We start from the raw sequence: 20,207 nt of genomic DNA on the forward strand, positions 1-20,207 counted from the left end.
GTCAAGGTTCCTGGAAATCATTTTTCCCCCAGTGCTGTGGATTCCTAATATGTGATTGTCTCCTCTGAAGGAATTAGTTCATTAAATGGGAGAATTAGGTTTCACTGTCTTCATTTTTTTTAATGTTTTTTTTTATTATATTATGTTAGAATGAAGCATGAGAATTGGGTTTCAAAACAGAGCATCTATCAATTTGGAATTGTGTTGCCCCTGATTTATTCAATTGAAAACCATCACAAGTTAATGTTCATTGACATTCATCATTTAAGACAACCCAAAGTCACAACTTTGTTCCTGTATTAGTGAATATGATGAGACACTGACTTTATCACATAATTTGTAAGACTAAGACACTTTTCTCCACCTCTTTGTTTTTACTCTGTTCCCACCCACCAAACTGTCCAGATACCCCACAGTCATTTCACTGATAGTCTGTCCAGCGATTTATTATAAAATCATTTTGTTCAAGTACTACTGAGGTGAAACCATTTTATTTTTGTTTTAAATAAATGTAAAATTATTTTTAGACTATATAAGCAGTAAACATAAGGAATCCCCAAAGGACAAAGGCTAATATTTGTTTTGTCACTATGAGAAGCCACGGAGGGGTGCGCAGCACAGAATGGAGGCATCAGAACCTACCTGTCATGGTAAATCCACCCACCAGCAGACCAATGTCTCGGCCACCAACTATGATGGCCTCGGTGTGCTCTTCTGAGCTGCCACTGTTTTTGGTTCTCCAGGCAGCCCATATTCCAACCAGCAATATTAGAAGGTAGAACACGATGATAGCTATCAGTCCTTCCACATGGAAAGTCATTTTTATTTAGGGGTCCAGATTCTTCCACAGCTAGCTACTTCATTAAGATTTCTGAAGAAAATACAGTAATGCATTATAAACCAGCCAAGCATGCATAGGCAGCTGGGAATAAACCAGCTGGCTCATGAGAGATCCTGTGCCACTTACAGAAAAAGCACATCGAAATTACATATGACACTGGCAATTGCCAACACATGCCCACTATTTTATTCTAATTACTATTTAACAGTTTACTATTGTTTTGAGCTTTCAAGAAAAAGAAAAAAAATTGAAAATGCTGCTTAACAAATGTAGCCACGGTCACTTTTTGTGTTAAATAAATTCTTTCAATTTAAAATTAACCTTGTCTTGTAACTTGGTCAAGAAATCATTTACAAACATTACGTATTTGGCTTTTGGAACTAACTTACTATTCCATCTAGAATTATTCAGTAACATAAAGGGTATTGTAAGACTACCTTGAGAATTCTAACATAGTCTTACATTCATTCATTCATGCATTCATTCATTCCTCTATATCTCCTTTCAAACAATTTCAGGGAATGGTTCCAAAAGTAATGTGACATGCAAATATCTGGGGTGGGGGGACTTGAGGAAAATCCGTTTCAAAACCACATCAACTCTAATTTCCAACAAGTGCCTGTGGTCCAAGTTACTGTAGCAACTAAAGATGTTACATTGTTTAAAGAGTGCACCCTCTTGGTCCGCTCTTCTTCCTCATCCCTTGTTCTTTGCTCTTTTCATCTCTCTCCCACCCTCTTAATGGTATATACAAGAAAGCGATTTATAAATACAGAATTGCCTAAAAATATAAGAAGGCATCAAAGGTATTAAAAACAAGACTCTTAAGAGACAGATGTCAAGTTCTAACCCCTGTACTTCCTGGAATTCTTGTTCTCTTATTTTTCAGCCCTCGTGACCATGGCTATTTCATGCCCTCACGTTCACACAAGCACATTTCTTGCGGAAAAACAAATAATCGTGTCCGCAGGTGGGTGATGAGACCTTGGGTGAAAGAACTAGCCTCCCTTGGTTTTACAGGAAGCGAAAGAAGCGCGGGGCGGGCTGGATGCGCTCGGCTTTTGTGAACACGGGAGCCAGGAAGTTCGTTCTTCTCCGGGCCCAGCCTGGGGGCTCCCCAGATCCCAGCTATCCCTCCCGCTACCCTTAGGCCCCTCTCCAGCGCTGGGACTTTCCCGCCGATGCACCTCGAGAGCCATGGGTGCCAGACAGTGGACCGGCCCGCGCATCCCCACCAAGAGGCGAAAAAGCCGCGTCCCTTCGACCTAAAAACGCTTGCGGGGCGGCCACCGTGTCCCCCGGGTAGCGGGCTCCGAGGTGCCCCGGATGCCCGCTCTGTTCCTACCTTGAGTGGTCGCCGCGCCGGGAAGCGCTCCGGCGTCTGGGACTCCTCCCGTGACCGCCGCCCAGGCACCGCGGGGGTTGGGGGCTCCAAGGGTGCGGAGGGCGGGAGGGTCAGGGGTGCCGAGGGGCGAGGGGTAGGGCCAGGCGGCGGGGTTCCAGCCCCGGGTCTCCAGAACCTGGGGGCGCGAGGAGTTGACAGGTGTGTGAGCTGAGGCGGCGGGCGCTCGACGCCGGCGAGGTGGCGATCGATCCCAGTATTGGCAAAAGTCCCCTTTATAAGAGCGGCCGGCGGGGGCGATCGTCAGAGCTGGGAAGGCGGACGTCAGAGCAAAATGGTGCTGGGGCGGGTGCTGGGGACAGTGCCTCGCGCTCAGGGTGGGTGTAGGGGTGCAGAGTGACTGGGGCTGAGGGACTGGGGCAGAGCCTGGGCTCCCAGTTAGAGCCGCCTCGGTATCCCGCGCCTTGGCGGTGCCGGCCAAGTCGCTGCCACTCCCTTTCCCCTCCTCCGGGAAGGAGGGCGTGTTCCCGAGGGTCATTTCCCATTCTGTTTTCCCATGACTTCTGGTTGGAAGCAGGGAATGGGGAGGCTGGGAGGGTTTCGGAGCATCGTGTTTTCAGATGGAGCAGCTGGAAGTCCAACAGAGAGGAAGGGGTGAGAGTTGTCTTCCCAGACTTTGCGGTAAATGATTTCTTACATCTCTCACTGAGAGAGGGACTCTCTCCCACTGCCTCCCATGGGCCGCGGGTGGAGGCTGGTTCCTGCTGCCCTGGTGAGGGGTTCTCTGAAGATATTTCAGGAAGGTTTCCATAGTCATTTTAAATTCATGTCCCTTCCGTTTAAAAATGGGGTTAAAATGAAAGACAAGATCTTAAGAGTTGTCCAAAACAACAATGGAGTTATCACACAAGCCAGACAAGGTAATTTTCCTTGTAGAGCTAACTAGATTGCTTGCCCACCAAAATATCCTATTTCAGCGTTACAAAAAATCTACTGTATAAGTTTAAAACTATCTATCTATCTATTATCTATCTATCTATCTATCTATCTATCTATCTATCTATCTATCTATCCCCACATAGCTATATTTAAGGCCTAGATTATTTATATATCCATGGTTATACTTGCACATCTATAGCCATATATATATGTGTGTGTGTGTGTGTGTGTGTGTGTGTGTGTGTGTGTGTGTGTGTGTGTTTATATACATCTGTGAGTGTATGGAAAAAGAGAGAGAAGAGCCACAAGTCACAAAGCCACAAGCCCCTCTGGTCATTTTGTTCCTTTTCTCCCTTTTTCCATATTCCACCATGCCAGTCTATTGAACAGTGAAATATGAAAATCTAGTAACTGATAGAATAAGTAAGAGTATTCCTTAATTACTGGTCACCTCTCTCTAGGTGAATTTTTAGACCATCCCCCATTTTTTTATGCTGGGTTTAGAAATGGACTTTCAAATTTATATCACTACTTCTTTGCTTTGTTCTCTGTATAAACAGTAACTGCATCCAATCACCCTGTTTGAGATAAGAGGCCGATGGAATTCAAACAGAAATTAGGACAAGGGAGAAGGGTTTGCATGGACAGTTCATTCATCTGGTTCAAATGATTAGCTTACTGATTTTCTGGAAAAGATTTAAGAAGTCTTTCAATGTAACTCCTATTTTTACATGGAAGGGTTATGAATTTAATCAATTTTAAGGAACTGATAGAAAACAGGTGGAATTTCATATCATTACTCAAGTGCTTTTCAACAGAAACATTCATTCATTCATTCTTGATTTTGTTTTTGACAGTTATATATAAGTCAATTTCTGATTCTGGACTTTGGCCACAGGTTTTCCTGTGTCTTCCCTACCAGAATACACTTAAGGTGATGATGACAAAGAGCTTGTGGTTGTAGCAGAGAAGATATGGGCAATGAGAGTGCATGAAGTAGTGTGCAAGGCTCAGGTCCAGGGGGCTAGCCTCAAAACCGAAGAGGGACAAAAGAGGTGGCTGTCCTCAGAGAAACATCACCAGGGCTTTAGGCTGTAAGAATTGGGAATGCAGCCAGGACACAAAGCTCTCTGTGGGGCCCACTTAATCCACTTTAAGAAGCCAGATTTGCCAGCCTCTAGATTCAGGGCCAGATCTGGGAAGGCACAATGACCTTGAAGGTAGCCAAAACAATTCTGACCTGGCAGAGCAGCTATCTTCATGACAGAAGGCACCAGTTGAAAATAACTGCTGATGTATTGAGTCTAGTGCTGTGGAGACATTTCCTCATTTTCAAAGCCCTTTGGGCTCCTGCGTCTGATCTAATGATGACGCCGCTTGTGAATTTCTGCTCCGGGATGTACCTTCCCAGACACCCGTTCCTGTTTTGTCTTCAATATGCAACTCTCCATCCACTCTCCTGAGAATATGGGAAATACATTGCAGTGGAAGCTCAATTGCAGCTTTGGAAGATAAAAAAGGAGATTGTGCCTTTCCAAATAATTTATTTATTTAACAGACATTTCCTAAGTACCTTCAGTGTTCTAAGCACTGTTCCAAGTACTGAGAAATGTGTGGAAATTATATAGTCCCTGCCCTCAGGCAATTTATCATTAATGAAAGGAAAACAGGAACAAACCAGCAAAAGCTCTCCTGGAGTATACTATTATAAATGCTGGCAAAGCTATGTCATAGCTATACACACAGATTTAAGGGAAAACACACAAAAAGGCCTTAATCAGGCCCAGGTATTCTTGGAGGAGGGGGAGATTTATTCATTCAACAGACACAGTGTGAGGACCTATTGTGTGCCAGGAATTATGAGAGATGCCAGGTACATAGAAACAAAGAAAGCCCCATCCTCTTTGAGCTTACAGTCTACCACCTTACTACTCAAAGTATGGTCCATGGAACAACAGTGTCAAACATCATCATCTCTCTCTCTCTTTTTCTTTTGTTTTTATAACTTTGATCATTTGAGAAGGACATCATTTTTCATACACACATTGAACGTGACTCAGATATGAATGACAATGCATAATGAGATTTTTGGGGAATCCATTCACCTTATATTATTATCCTTCATAATGTCCCAGTTCCCTCATACAATTTTTTCTTTTCTTTTTTCTAAATTTCTTTTCTGTTTATTTGCTTTGCCTATTTATTTATTTTTTTAATAATACTTTTTATTATATTATGTTAGTCACCATACGGTACATCCTTAGTTTTCGATGTAAAGTTCCATGATTCATTACTTGCGTATAACACCCAGTGCTCCATGCAATATGTGCCCTCCTTAATACCCATCACCAGCCTATCCCATTCCCCCACCCCCCTCCCCTCTGAAGCCTTCAGTTTGTTTCCCAGAGTCCATAGTCTCTCATGGTTCATTCCACCTTCTGTTTACTGCCCCCTCTTCCCTTTCTTCTCCTACCGATCTTCCTACTTCTTATGTTCCATAAATGAATGAAACCGTATGATAATTGTCTTTCTCTGCTTGACTTATTTCGCTTACCATTATCTCCTTCAGTCCCATCCATGTTGCTGCAAATGTTGGGTAATTGTTCTTTTGGATGGCTGAGTAATATTCCATTGTATACATGGACCACATCTTCTTAATCCAGTCATCTGTTGAAGGGCATCTTGGCTCCTTCCACGATTTAGCTATTGTGGACAATGCTGCTATGAACATTGGGGTGCATATGGCCCTTCTCTTCAAACAATTTTTATTTGAATCTTTCATAATTTCTGATTGATTACATTCAGCTTCAATTGCAATTTGGTCTGTCATTTGCAAACCACGGGATTATCAGAGTCACAGAGTACTTTAAAAGTTGTAGATACTAGGACCCCACAGCAAAAGTTCTGATTCAGTAAATCTTGGACAAGAGTTCAGAAATCTCTTTTTAAATGAACTACTTTTTTAAAGAGTAACCTAAGTTCACAGAAAATTTGAATAGAAGGCATTTCCCAAACACTCCCTCCCCAACATACTCATAGCCTCTACAATTATTGATACCACCCACACCCTCACCCCCACTCAGTGGTACATTTGTTACAATGGGTGGACCTACGCTGACACATCATTATCACCCAGAGTCTGTAGTTAATGTTAGATTTCACTCTCGGTGTTCTTTCTATGGGTTTGGACAAATGTATAATGACATGTACCCACCATTATAGTGTCATACAGACTAGATTTACTGCCCTAAAAATTCTCTGTACTCCAACGATTCATTCCTTCTTCCTCACTAACCTATGGCAACCAGTAACCTCTTTACTGTCTTCATAGTTTTGCCTTTTTCAGAATGTCATATAATTGGAATCAAATGGTATGTAGCTTTATCAGATTAGCTTTGTTCACTTAGTAATGTGCATTTATGTTTCCTCTATGTCTTTTCATGGCTTGATAGTTCATTACTTTTTAATGCTAAATAATATCCCATTGTCTGGATGTATCAGCTTATTTGTCCATTCATCTACTAAACAACATCTTCTTTACTTTCAAGTCTAGGAATAATTATGAGTAAAGCTTCTATAAATATATGTGTGCAGTTTTTTTATGTGGACATAAGTTTTCAACTCCTTTGGGTAAATACCAAGGAGTGTGATTACAGGATCACATTTTAAGAGGATGTTAAGTTTTGTAAGAAACTGTCAAACTATCTTCCAAGTGTCTGCACCAATTTTTACTTCTGCCAGGAATGAATGAGAGTTCCTATTGCTCCATACCCTTAGCAGCATTTGTTGTTGTCAGTGTTCTGAAGTTTAGCCCTTCCAATACATGTGTAATAGTATTATATTTTTATTTTAATTTGCACTTCACGGATGTCATATGGTATACAGTGTATACACTTATTTGTCATCTATTTTCTTTTGTGAGGCGTCTTTTAAGGCTTTTAACCCATATTTAAATCAGGTTATTTTCTTGTTTTTGAATTTTAAGAGTTCTCTGTATCTTTTGGATAAAAGTCCTTTCTAACATATGTGTTTTGCAAACATTTTCTTCCAGTCTGTGGCTTATTTTTTTTTATTCTCTTGACAGTATCTTTTGCAGAGCAACAATTTTTATTTTTATGTATTTATTTTATAATAATATATATTTTTATTATATTAGTTAGTCACCATACAGTACATCCCTGGTTTTTGATGTAAAGTTCCATGGAGCAACAATTTTTAATTTAATGAAGTCCAGCTTATCAATTACCTTTTTCATGGATTGTGTCTTCAATGTTGTATATAAAAAGTCGTCTTCATAACCAAGATCATCTATATTTTCCCCTGTTACCTTCTAGGACTTTTAGAGTTCTGTGTTTTACACTGAGGCCTGAGATCCAGTTTGTGTTAATTTTTGTAAAGCGTGTAAGGTCTGTGTCTATATTCATTTTTGTTTTTGCATGAGGATGTCCAGTTGTCCTAGGACCATTTGTTGAAAAGACTTTCTTTGCTCAATTACAATGCCTTTACTCCTTTGTCAAAGATCGGTTGACTACATTTATGTGGGTCTATTTCTGGGCTCTCTAATCTTTTCCATTAATGTATTTTTCTGTTCTTTCACCAAAATCGCTTTGTCTCATTGCTGTAGCTTTATACTAAGTCTTAAAGTTGAGTAACATGACTCCTCCAACTTTCAATATTGTGTTGACTATTCTGGGTCTTTTACCTGTCCATATAAACCTGAGAATCAGTTTCTCAAAATCCCCAAAATAACTTTCTGGGATTTTGATTGGAATTTTATTGACTTATAGATCAGTTTGGGAAGAACTGACATCTTTGACAATATTGAGTCTTCCTATCTTATCCATGAACATGGACTATCTCTCTATTTATTTAGTTCTTCTTTCATCAGTTATGTAGTTTTTCTCACATAGATTTTGTTATATTCATATCTGTATTATTTTGGGGGGGTGCTAATTTCAGATTCCACTGTGCTTCTAATTTCAGATTCCACTTGTTCATTGTGTATATAGGTAAATAGAAAAGCAGAATCTTTTCTCTTTTCTCTTCTTTCCTTTCCTTCCCTTTCCTTTCCTTTCCTTTCCTTTCCTTTCCTTTCCTTTCCTTTCCTTTCCTTTCCTTTCCTTTCCTTTCCTTTCCTTTCCTTTCCTTTCCCTTATTTGAAAACCTTCCCTGGGGAGCGTGATAATCAGCTAAGTTTGGGGATCCTGCTGCTTTTCAGGGTGGAAAATGTTTTGAAGTCAAAACACACAACTTTAGCTGATATTTGCTGGTTATGGGAACTTCAGAAAATTATTTTGCCTTCTTTAAGTTTTAATTCTCTTTTCTCTAAAGTAGAAATAAAAACCATGCTAGGTTAGTGTTGATCTCATAGGAATGTGAGGATTAACTGAGGCAGTATTTTTTAAAACATTATGTGCAACACATGTTTTCCCACTGGTGCTCAGTATACAGTAGGCAATTGCTACCTCAGCAGTAACTTCTGTTATTGTTGCTTGATTCACTGTTGAAGACTGCTGAAGTTCCAGCCTCTGGTGGCAGTTAATTACACAACTTATGGTAGATAAATGTTTCTGCCCATTTCCTTACTTAATGGCAAAGAAATGTTTTGCTAATAACCTCAGGGCTGCTTCAGAAGTTCTTATATTTCATGAACCACATCATAGACTAAGGTCTAGATTCTACTTCTTGATAAATTTTTAACTAAATTCAATTTATATTTTTGTAGGTAGGTCTGGGAGGACTGGTAATAATTCACTTTCATAGAGATACATGTGGAAGAGACATCTTCCAACTTCTTCCTCTGCCTGACACTCAGTCCTCACCAACAGTCCCCAGAAACTTTTCAGTGACACCCTCTTCACTTTGGTCACCTTGTATAAGGCTAACTAACACCTTTTCATTTAGATCTAGCTCAGACAGGAATCCAAGAGAAACTTCCATGATCCTTATCTATGCCCAGCCAAGTGATGTGTCCCTCTTCCAGGCTGTTGTCCTGTGGCACTTACTACTACCTATGAATTATCTACAGATCCTATGTCGATTTCTCTTTTACCCTGTGAACTCTGGGAAGGGAAAGATCACATTCCATACATTTTATATAGTCAGCACTTAGCATTGTGCCTAGAATACCACTAGTCAAAAAGTTAGTTGAGCTAAACTGCCTTACTATTTTACAGAAGGAAAAAAATGAGATTCAAAATAAAGACCTGAGCACATTAGAATAGACCTCCATGTGCTGACAATAACACTAAAATTAATCACTTGGAAACAAATCAATTAGATTCAAATGCAATTGCCCTGCAAATGCCAAGTTTTTTCTTCTGTCCTTATAATAAATGGCATATGATGACTAAATCTTCATACTTTTAAAACAAGAAGTTATATGGGAGTTATATAATTGTATACCCTCATCACAATTTTTTTTTAAGTATAACTAATGAATAATGTATTTTAGGGTCACCATCTATTGGTGGTGTCAAAGTCATTCTGTGCAAACATTGCTATCATTCTTGTAGCAGCAGAAGATATTTCTCCTTTTTTCCCCTAACATTTTATTATGGACGTATTCAAATAAACATTAAAGTTAAAACATGTATCAAAGTTAGCACTTGTGTAGCCACCATTTAGATTCTATCAAAACATTTCTTTTTCTCATATCTATCTTCTATCTACTCATCAATTCATCTTGTTTATTTGATGCATTTCAAAATAAATGACATAAGTAGAATACCCCCCTGAGCAAGCATATCATTAACTGGAGTTCAATAATCATTTACAGTTTTTTTTTCTTTCCTATTGAGGTAAAATTTACATGCAATGAAATGCATGAATCTTGAGAGTATATTAGCTGAGTTTTGGTAAATGCAAGAACCAGTGTAACCCAAACCCTGATCCGAGATATAAAACATTACTTGTGCCCCCAGAAAGTCTGTTACAACCCTTCTGAGTCAATTCTTGCCATTGTCCCTAAAAGGCAAGTGATATTCTGATTTTTCTTCTACTATAGATTAATTTTGTCTATTCTAGAACTTCATGTAAATGGGATCACACAGTATGAACTTGCACCCAGCATAGTTTTTTGAGATTCATCCATGTTGCTGACTGGATAGGTAATGTGTTCCTTTTTTGCTGTCATTTCCATTGTGTGATCTGTATGCTCTTTTCGATAGGCAACTGGTTGTGTCCAATTTTTGACTACGATGTATGCTATGAGAAACTATTTTTGAGGACACAGGTTTTTATTCCTCTTGTGTAAATGCATAAAAATGATATTTCTGCATCACAGAAAATGTATGTTCAGATTTTTTTTAAATGCCAGATCTTTTCCCAAAGTAGTGGTACCATTTTATACTCTCACTAACAACATATAAGATTTTGCTTCATATCTTTGCCAGCATTTGGTGTTATCAGTTCCTGTTTTAAAATAATTTGTATATATGTTTTTTCCCTTTAATTTTGACCATTCTGGCTGTTATGTAGAGATATGTCATTGTGGGTTTAATTTGCATTTTCCTGATGTGCTTAATGATTAATACCAGGTCTTCTTTTGGGGCACCTCACTGGCTCAGTGAGTAGAGCATGTGACTCTTAATCTTGGAGTTGTGAGTTTGAACCCTATGTTAGGTGCAGAGATTACTGTAAAAAACTAAAATCTTAAAAAAAAAATAGTACGTCTTCTTTTGTGAAGTGTGTATTTAATTTTTTCCCATTGTAATGAGTTACTTGTTTTTTAAAAAGTTATTATTTAGTTGTAGATATTCTTTATATATCTACTTATTGAGGATCAGAAGTTTTTAAGTCTGATTGAATCTATTTATTTTCTTTAGTTTTATTTAAGTAATTGAGTAGTTTCCTTAGTTTCTAGTTTCTTTAGTTTATTTCATTCTCTAAGACTTTCTAGCTCAAGTCAAAGAATAGTCTCCAATATTTTCTTTAAAAAGCTTTATAATTTTAGCTTTTACCTTTAGTTTTGTAGTCTACCTCAAATTAATTTTTGTGTATGGTATCAGGAAATTTCACATCATTAAAAAATTTTGTTTCTGCCCCCTTCTCTTTTTCCTAGACATCTGTGTCTCCATGTGTATAAGATTTTTGAATTTGTCCCACAGATTCTTAAGATTCTTTTTTTTAAATGATTTTTTATTATATTATGTTAGTCACCATACAGTACATCCCTGGTTTCCGATGTAAGGCTCAATGATTCATTAGTTGTGTATAACACCCAGTGCACCATGCAATACGTGCCCTCCTTACTACCCATCACCGGTCTATCCCATTCCCCCACCCTCCTCCCCTCTGAGGCCTTCAGTTTGTTTCTCATAGTCCATAGTCTCTCATGTTTCATTCCCCCTTCTGATTACCCCCCTTTCTTTATCCCTTTATTCCCCTACTGATCATCCTATTTCTTATGTTCCATAGATGAGAGAAATCATATGATTGTTGTCTTTCACTGCTTGACTTATTTCGCTTAGCATTATCTCTTCCAGTGCCATCCATGTTGCAGCAAATGTTGAGAATTCGTTCTTTGTGATAGCTGAGTAATATTCCATTGTATATATGGACCACAACTTCTTAATCCAGTCATCTGTTGAAGGGCATCTCGGCTCCTTCCACGATTTAGCTATTGTGGACATTGCTGTTATGAACATTGGTGTGCATATGGCCCTTCTCTTTACTACGTCTGTATCTTTGGGGTAAACACCCGGTGTGCAATGGCTGGATCATAGGGTAGCTCAATTTTTAACTTTTTAAGGGACCTCCACACTGTTCTCCAGAGTGGCTGTACCAACTTGCATTCCCACCAACAATGTAGGAGGGATCCCCTTTCTCCACATCCTCTCCAGCAATTGTTGTTTCTTGCCTTGTCTATTTTTGCCATTCTAACTGGCATAAGGTGGTATCTCAGTGTGGTTTTGATTTGAATTTCCCTGATGGCTAATGATTTTGAACATTTTTTCATGTGTCTGTTAGCCATTTGTATGTCTTCATTGGAAAAGTGTCTGTTCATATCTTCTGCCCATTTTTTGATTTGTTTATTTGTTTCTCGTGTATTGAGTTTGAGAAGTTCTTTGTAGATCTTGGATACCAGTCCTTTGTCTGTAGTGTCATTTTCAAATATCTTCTCCCATTCCGTGGGCTGCCTCTTAGTTTTTCTGACTGTTTCCTTGGCTGTGCAGAAACTTTTAATCTTGATGAAGTCCCATAAATTCATTTTATCTTTTGTTTCTCTTGCCTTTGGGGATGTATCATGAAAAAGGTTGCTGTGGCCGATGTCGTAGAGGTTGCTGCCTATGTTCTCCTCTAGAATTTTGATGGATTCCTGCCTCACATCAAGTACTTTCATCCATTTGGAGTTTATTTTTTGTGTATGGTGTGAGATAGTGGTCAAGTTTCATTCTTTTGCATGTAGCTGTCCAATTTTCCCAGCACCATTTATTGAAGAGACTGTCTTTTTCCCACCAGATGTTTTTTTCCTGCTTTATCAAATATTAGTTGCCCAAAGAGCCGAGGGTCCATTTCTGGGCTCTCTATTCTGTTCCATTGGTCTATGTGTCTGTTTTTGTGCCAGTACCATGCTGTCTTTGTGATCACAGCTTTGTAGTACAGCTCGAAATCCGGCATTGTGATGCCCCCAGCTTTGTTTTTCGTTTTCAACAGTTCCTTGGAGATTCGGGGCCTTTTCTGGTTCCATACAAATTTAAGGACTATTTGTTCCAGTTCTTTGAAAAATGTCCTCGGTATTTTGATCGGGATAGCATTGAAAGTGTAGATTGCTCTGGGTAACATGGACATTTTAACTATGTTAATTCTTCTGATCCATGAGCATGGAATATCTTTCCATCTTTTTATGTCTTCCTCAATGTCTTTCAAGAGTGATTTATAGTTTCTAGAATATAGGTCCTTTACGTCTCTGGTTAAGTGAATTCCAAGGTAATGTATGGTTTTTGGTGCTATTGTAAATGGGATGGATTCCCTAATTTCTCTTTCTTCGGTCTCGTTATTCATGTATAGAAATGCAACTGATTTCTGAGCATTGATTTTGTATCCCGCCACATTACTGAATTGCTCTATAACTACTAATAGTTTGGGAGTGGCTTCTTTTGGGTTTTCCATATAGAGTATCATGTCATCTGCAAAGAGAGACATTTTGACTTCTTCTTTGCCGATTTGAATACCTTTGATCCCTTTTTGTCGTCTGATTGCTGTTGCAAGGACTTCTAGTACTATGTTGAATAATAGTGGCGAGAGTGGGCATCCTTGTCAAGTTCCTGACCTTAAGGGAAAGGCTTCCACTTTTCCCCATTGAGAATAATATTTGCAGTAGGCTTTTCATAGATGGCTTTTATGAGATTGAGAAATATACACTCTATTCCTACACTGTGAAGGGTTTTAATCAGGAAAGGATGCTGTATTTTGTCAAATGCTTTTTCGGCATCAATTGAGAGGATCGTATGGTTCCTGAGTCTTTTCTTGTTGATATGATGTATCACGCTGATTGATTTGCGAATATTGAACCACGCTTGCATCCCAGGTATGAATCCCACTTGATCGTGATGGATAATCCTTTTAATGTACTGTTGGATTTTATTAGCAAGTATCTTGTTGAGGATTTTGGCATCCATATTCATTAGGGAAATCGCTCTGTAATTCTCCTTTTTGAGGGGGTCTTTGCCTCGTTTGGGGATCAAGGTAATATTGGCCTTATAGAATGAGTTTGGTAGCTTTCCTTCTGTTTCTATTTTTTTAAATAGCTTTAGGAGAATAGGTATTATTTCTTCTTTGAATGTTTGGTAGAATTCCCCAGGAAAACCGTCCGGGCCTGGAGTTTTGTTATTTGGAAGGTTGTTTAACACTGACTCAATTTCTTCATAATTAATTGGCCTGTTTAAGAAATCAATTTCTTCCGGTTTCAATCTTGATAGTTTATAGGTTTCCAGGAAGGATTCCATCTCTTCCAGATTGCTTAGTTTATTGGCATATAGCTGTTGATAAAAATTTCTAATAATCCTTCCAATTTCAATGGTGTTCGTCGTGACCTCTCCTTTTTCATTCATAATTTTAATAATCTGGGTCCTTTCTCTTTTCTTTTGGATAAGTCTTGCCAGTGGTCTGTCAATTTTATTGATTCTCTCCAAGAACCAGCTTCTAGTCCTGTTGACCTGCTCTACTGTACTTCTGGTTTCTGCTTGATTGATTTCAGCTCTAATTTTGGTCAACTGCTTCCTCGTGCGTGGATTAGGCCTGTCCCTCTGTTGCTGTTCCAGCTTCTTGAGGTGAGAATATAAAAACTGCATTTTAGATTTTTCTATTCTTTTGAGTGAGGCTTGGATGGCTATGTATTTCCCCCTTAGGACTGCCTTTGCAGTATCCCATAGGTTTTGGACTGTTGTATTTTCATTCTCATTGGTCTCCATAGATTGTTTAATTTGATTTTTGATTTCCTGGTTTATCGAGTCATTCCTGAGCAGGATGGTTCTTAGTCTCCAAGTGTTTGAGTTTCTTCCAAATTTTTCCTTGTGGTTGAGTTCCAATTTCAGAGCGTTGTGGTCTGAGAATATGCAGGGGATAATTTCAATCTTTTGGTATCGGCTGAGACCTGTTTTGTGTCCCAGAACATGGTCTATTCTTGAGAATGTTCCGTGGGCATTAGAATAGAATGAGTATTCTTTGGTTCTGGGGTGTAGTGTTCTATATTTATCTATGAGTTCCAACTCATCAAGTATGGCATTCAAAGCCTTTGATTCTTTGCTTAGTTTTTGCCAGGGTGTTCTGTCTATTTCTGAGAGTGGAGTGTTGAGGTCCCCTACTATTAATGTATTTTTATCTATATGTCTCTTTATTCTGGTTAAGAGTTGGCTTGTGTATCTTGCTGCTCCCCTGTTGGCGGCATATATATTTATAATTGTCATATCCACTTGTTGAATACTTCCCTTAAGAATAATATAGTGCCCTTCTGCATCTCTATCTATAGTCTCTAGTTTAAAATCCAATTTATCTGATATGAGAATTGCTACCCCAGCTTTCTTTTGAGGTCCATTTGCGTGAAAGATGGTACTCCATCCCCTTACTCTCAGTCTGAATGCATCTTTGGGTTAGAAATGAGTCTCTTGTAGACAGCAAATGGATGGGTCATTTCTTTTTATCCAATCTGTAACCCTGTGCATTTATGGGAGCGTTCAAACCATTTACATTTGCGCTAAGAACTGAGAGATATGATTTTAATGATGCCATGTTGCCAGTAAAGTCTTTGTTTGTATTGCTTGTGACTATCTTTTGTGTATCACTCTTGGGGCCTTTTTACCTTTATAGAACCTCCCTTAATATCTCCTGTAGGGCTGGTTTCGTGGTTACGAAATTGGCTAGTGACTGGTGATTCTGAAATGTCTTTATTTCTCCATCAATTCTGAATGACAGCCTTGCTGGATAAAGGATCCTTGGCTGCATGTTTTTCTCTGAAAGAGCTTTAAAAATGCTCCCCCAACCCTTTCTCTCATTCCAGGTCTGTGTAGACAGGTCTGACGTAATTCTGATGCCTTTGCCTTGGTACATGAGAAATTTCTTTGCCCTGGCCGCTTTCAATACTGTATCCTTGCATCTAATATTTGTGAATTGCACTATGACGTGATGTGGCGTAGGTTTGTCGTGGTTGAGCTTGGGAGGGGTCCTCTCTGCCTCTTGGACACGAATGTTTGTTTCCCTCGCTAGATTAGGGAAGTTTTCAGCTACAATTTGTTCAAATATCTCTTCTAGACCTCTGTTTTTCTCCACCCCCTCGGGGATGCCGATGATTCTAACATTGGAACGTTTCATTGAGTCAGTAATCTCCCATAACCTACATTCGTGGGCATGGATTTTTTTAAGACCATCTTCTATTTTCATTTTTTCCTCTATTAACCCATTCTCCAATTCACTAACCGTTTCCTCTGCTTCGGTGACCCTGGCCATCAGAGCCTCTAGTTTTGCCTGCATTTGGCTCATAGAATTTTTAATTTCTGTCAAATTCGCTCTCATTTCTGTCCTTAGGGATTCTATATTCTCAGTAACCTTTTCGTTAATAGTTTTTTCAATTCTACTCATCATTTTGACCATCGTTACTCTGAATTCCATTTCTGATAATTTGGTTACATCCATATCCATTATTTCTGTGGCAGAGGCCACAGACTCACTGTCTTTTCTTTGCTGGGGGGTGGGGGGGCTTCTCCTTCTTGTCATTCTGATGAGGAGAGGTTGCGGGGTTGTCCATTGTCCAGAGCCCAACTTATTGACTGGGTCCCAGGCCGTGCCCCTTGTTTTATAGGGATCTTAGGGATGTGGGCTTCTTCTTTAAAGATTTTATTTATTTATTTATCTGAGAGAGAGAGACAGTCAGCAAGAACGGGAACAGAAGCAGGGGAGTGGGAGAGGAAAAAGCAGGCTCCCAGCGGAGGAGCCCGATGAGGGACTCCTTTCCGGAACGCCGGGATCACACCCTAAGCGAAGACAGGCGCTCAATGACTGCACCACCCAGTTGCCCTGGGGTTGTGTGCTTCTTGATTTTTCAGCCTGCCTTCTGTGTTCTGGGGGAGGGGCCTGACGCACCGATACTCATGCAACCCTGTTTGGGTAGAGTCTCCGTGTCCCCTGCTAGGGGGGATGGGGATGGGCACACTGTGAGCCGGTGTTTCCAGCCTTTTGTTCTCTGGCGGCTTTCCCTGGTGGTCTGTTATGCCTCTTCTGAGAGAGCAGCAGAGGCTGAATTGTCACAGAACAGAGGGATTGCGGCCCATTCTCCACGGATGTTCTGGCCACTTTAACTCCGTTACTGTTGGTGCTGCTCAACCCTGCAGCATCCTGGGATGTGTGCCCCACACCCGGCGTCCCTGCCCTCACTTCCAGGGCCGGCGCGTCTCTGTCCTTTGTTTCTAACACCGCCAGCCGCCAGCCTCCAGCCGCCCTGCGCGCTCCCGGGTCTCCCGGTCTCAGTCTATGCCCGGTGAGCACACTGGGATTCCGGAGTTCCGTGAGAAGCCTGGTGGCACGCGCACCAGGTTCAGGGTCAGTCTGCTGTTTCGCGGGTGCCGACTGCGAGTCCGCCCGCTCCGCCGGGCAGGTGGCCCACCAGCCGCCAGTCGCCCCGCGCACGCTCCGGAAGCTCCCGGTCTCAGTCTGGATCCCGTGAGCACACCGGGATGCCGGTGTTCCGCGAGATGCCTGGTGGCGCGCGCTCCCGACTCACCGGTCTCAGTCCGCTCTCTCGCGGGTGCGGTCTGTGAGTCCGCCCGCTCCCCCGTGCAGGTGGCTGCCGCTTCCTGGCACCTGAACGCGCGGCTCTGATTCTTAAGATTCTAGTTGTATTTTCAGTTTTTTGTCTTTGTTTTTTAGATTGGATCCTTCTTGTTGAGATATATTTAAGCTCATTGACTTTTGAAATTTTGGGGGGATCATCTCCATTGTGCTTTTACCGTATCCTATTTTTCTTTAAAATTCACACATTGTGTTTTGTAGTTCTGGAATTTCTATTTGTTTTCTTTAAATTGTTACCTTCCCTGAATTTTGTATCTTTCCAGTCAGCATGACATATTTTCTTTATGTAGTCAAACATAGTTAAAAATAGGTGTGCTAGTATGTTGGTCTGTTAGTGGCAGCATCTGGGTCACCTACAGTTTATTTCCTATTACTATCTTCTACTGGAAATTGGTCACATTTTTCCATTGCTAATTACGTTGAGTAATTTGGTTTGTATCCTAATCCTGGATAGTGTGAATGATAGATTTTGGATTTTGGCATATTCTTTCAAATAATTTTGCTTTATTTATATAGTATTTTCATATTCAAATATTGGATTTGTCTCTCTGGTTTTTTGTTTGTTTTTTAAAGATTTTATTTATTTATTTGAGAAATCTTAAATAATGTGTGTTTTTTAAAGATTTTATTTATTTATTTGAGAAATCTTAAATAATGTATTTGAAAGATCCATGGGCTACAGAATGTGTTAACAGGCATGAAAACAACATTCATCTTGTACATCTCCATCAGAGCTGGTGGGTGACCAGGTGCATTCACTGACAATGATGAGTATTATTTTATTTTATTTATTTATTTTTAAAGATTTTATTTATTTATTTGAGAGAAAGTGAAAGAGAGAGAGCATGAACAGGGAAAGGTGCAGAGGGAGAAGTAGACTCCCCGCTGAGTGAGGAGCCTGGCTCAGGGCTTAATCCTGGAACTCCAGAATCATGACCTGAGCCCAAGGCAGATGGTTAACCAACAGAGCCACCCAGGCACCCCTGACCAGTAATATTTTAAAAGGATTGCTTTTCCCCCTGAGCAGTAGGTCTCAAACAGTGAGCTTAAAATATTTGGTACACTACGTTACAAACCAGTGTGCTGTCATCCAGGTCTTGCCCTTCCATCTGTAGCACACAGGCAGAGTAGATTGAGTATAATGCTTAAGGGCCCTAGGGTTTTCAGAGTGGTAAATGAGCATTGGCTTCACCTTGAGATCATTAGCTGCATTATTAGCCCCTAACAAGAGAGTCAGCCTGTCCTTTGAAGCTTTGAAGCGAGGCATTGACTTCTCCTCTCTAGCTGTGGAGGTCCTAGATGGCATCTTCTTCCAATAGAAGACTGTTTCATCTATATTAAAAATCTGTTGTTTAGTGTAGCCACCTTCATGAACTCTCTGAGCTGGACCTTCTGGAGAACTTGCTGCAGCTTCTCCATCAGCACTTGCTGCTTCACCTTGCAATTTTCAGTTATGAAGGCAGCTTCTTTCCTTAAATTTCGTGAACCAATGTCTGTTTTAAACTTTCCTCCTGCAGCTTTTTTACCTCTCACAGCCTTCACAGAATTGAAGAAAGTTAGGACCTTGCTCTGGATTAGGCTGTGGCTTAAGGAATGTTGTGGCTGTTTGATCTTCTATCCAGACCACTAACACTTTCTTCATATCTGCAGTAAGGTTGTTTCATGTTCTTATCATTCATGTGTTCACCGGAGTAGCACTTTTAATTTCCTTCAAGAACTTTTCCTTTGCAGTCACACCTTGGCTAAGTTCCTTGCAAGAAGACTAGCTTTCAGCCTATTTCTGCTTTTGACAGGCCTTCCTCACTGAGCTTAATAATTTCTACCTTTTGATTTCATTTGAACACTTAGAAGCAGTTGCAGGGGGTGCCTGGGTGTCTCAGTCACTTAAGTGTCTGACTCTTGGTTTTGGCTCAGTCAGCACAGAGTCTGCTTGTCCCTTTCCCTCTGCTCCTCTCTCTCTTTCTCTCTATCTCTCATAAATAAATAAATAATATTAAAAAAGAAGCAGTTGTAGGTTATTAAATGGCTCAATTTCAATATTGTTTTGTGTCAGAGAATAGGGAGTCCTGAGGAGAGGGAGAGAGAGAGAGAGGGGAATGGCCAGTCAGTGGAGCAGTCAAAACACACGCAACATTTGTTGATTAAGCTCACCGTGGCCTTATATAAGTATGGTTCATGGCACACCAAAACAATGACAAGAGTAACTTCAAAGCCCACTGATCACAGATCATCATAACAAATATAATAATATTGAAAAAAATCAAATATTATTAAAATTACCAAAATGTGACACAGAGATACTAAGTGAGTAAATGCTGTTGGAAAAATGGCACCAATAGACTCGCGGACACAAGGTTACCACAAACCTCAATTTGTAGAAAATGTAATATCTGCAAAGCCCAATAAAGCAAAGCACAATAAAATGAGGTTTGCCTGCACATGAACCTATACATGTGATAATATTACATACAAATAAATACACACATGCACAAATAAGTCCAAGCGAGAATGGGGAAATCTGAATAAGATTAGTAGACTGTGTCAATGTCAGTATCATGGTTGTGATATTGTAGTACTGTAGTATATGTACTATAGTTTTGCAAGACATTGTCATTGGGGTAAACTGGAAAAATGTTAATTTGATCTCTTGGCATTATTTCTTATAACTGCATCTGAATCTACAGTTGTCTCAATACAAATTTCAATTAAAAATTTTACCTTGTTTTTTCTTTGGGGGGGAAAATAAAGATAATCCGGGTACTAAAAAAAAAATTTGTAAATCATATCTGATTAGAGTTGTGT

The 20,207-nt window shown here is 39.9% G+C and overlaps 1 protein-coding gene and 1 pseudogene across 1 annotated transcript in view; one reads left to right on the forward strand and one right to left on the reverse strand.

The window, feature by feature from the left end:
- Positions 1-2,685, reverse strand: part of SLC5A7 (solute carrier family 5 member 7) — a 30,739-nt gene extending 28,054 nt beyond the window's left edge. Inside the window, exons 1-2 of the mRNA XM_045771775.2 lie at positions 2,187-2,685; positions 643-871 (exon numbers count right to left, since the gene is read on the reverse strand). Of these exons, the coding sequence (XP_045627731.1) occupies positions 643-820 (178 nt within the window). The 5' untranslated portion in view covers positions 821-871; positions 2,187-2,685. The remainder of the gene's footprint in view (positions 1-642; positions 872-2,186) is intronic.
- Positions 2,686-3,076: 391 nt separating this feature from the next.
- The window catches only part of LOC123775998 (transcription factor IIIA-like), a 33,521-nt pseudogene continuing 16,390 nt past the window's right edge, over positions 3,077-20,207 (forward strand).

This window comes from Ursus americanus, chromosome 7 (assembly GCF_024610735.1).
Source record: "Ursus americanus isolate L20-20 chromosome 7, mUrsAme1.1.p, whole genome shotgun sequence".
Lineage (NCBI taxonomy): Eukaryota > Metazoa > Chordata > Mammalia > Carnivora > Ursidae > Ursus > Ursus americanus.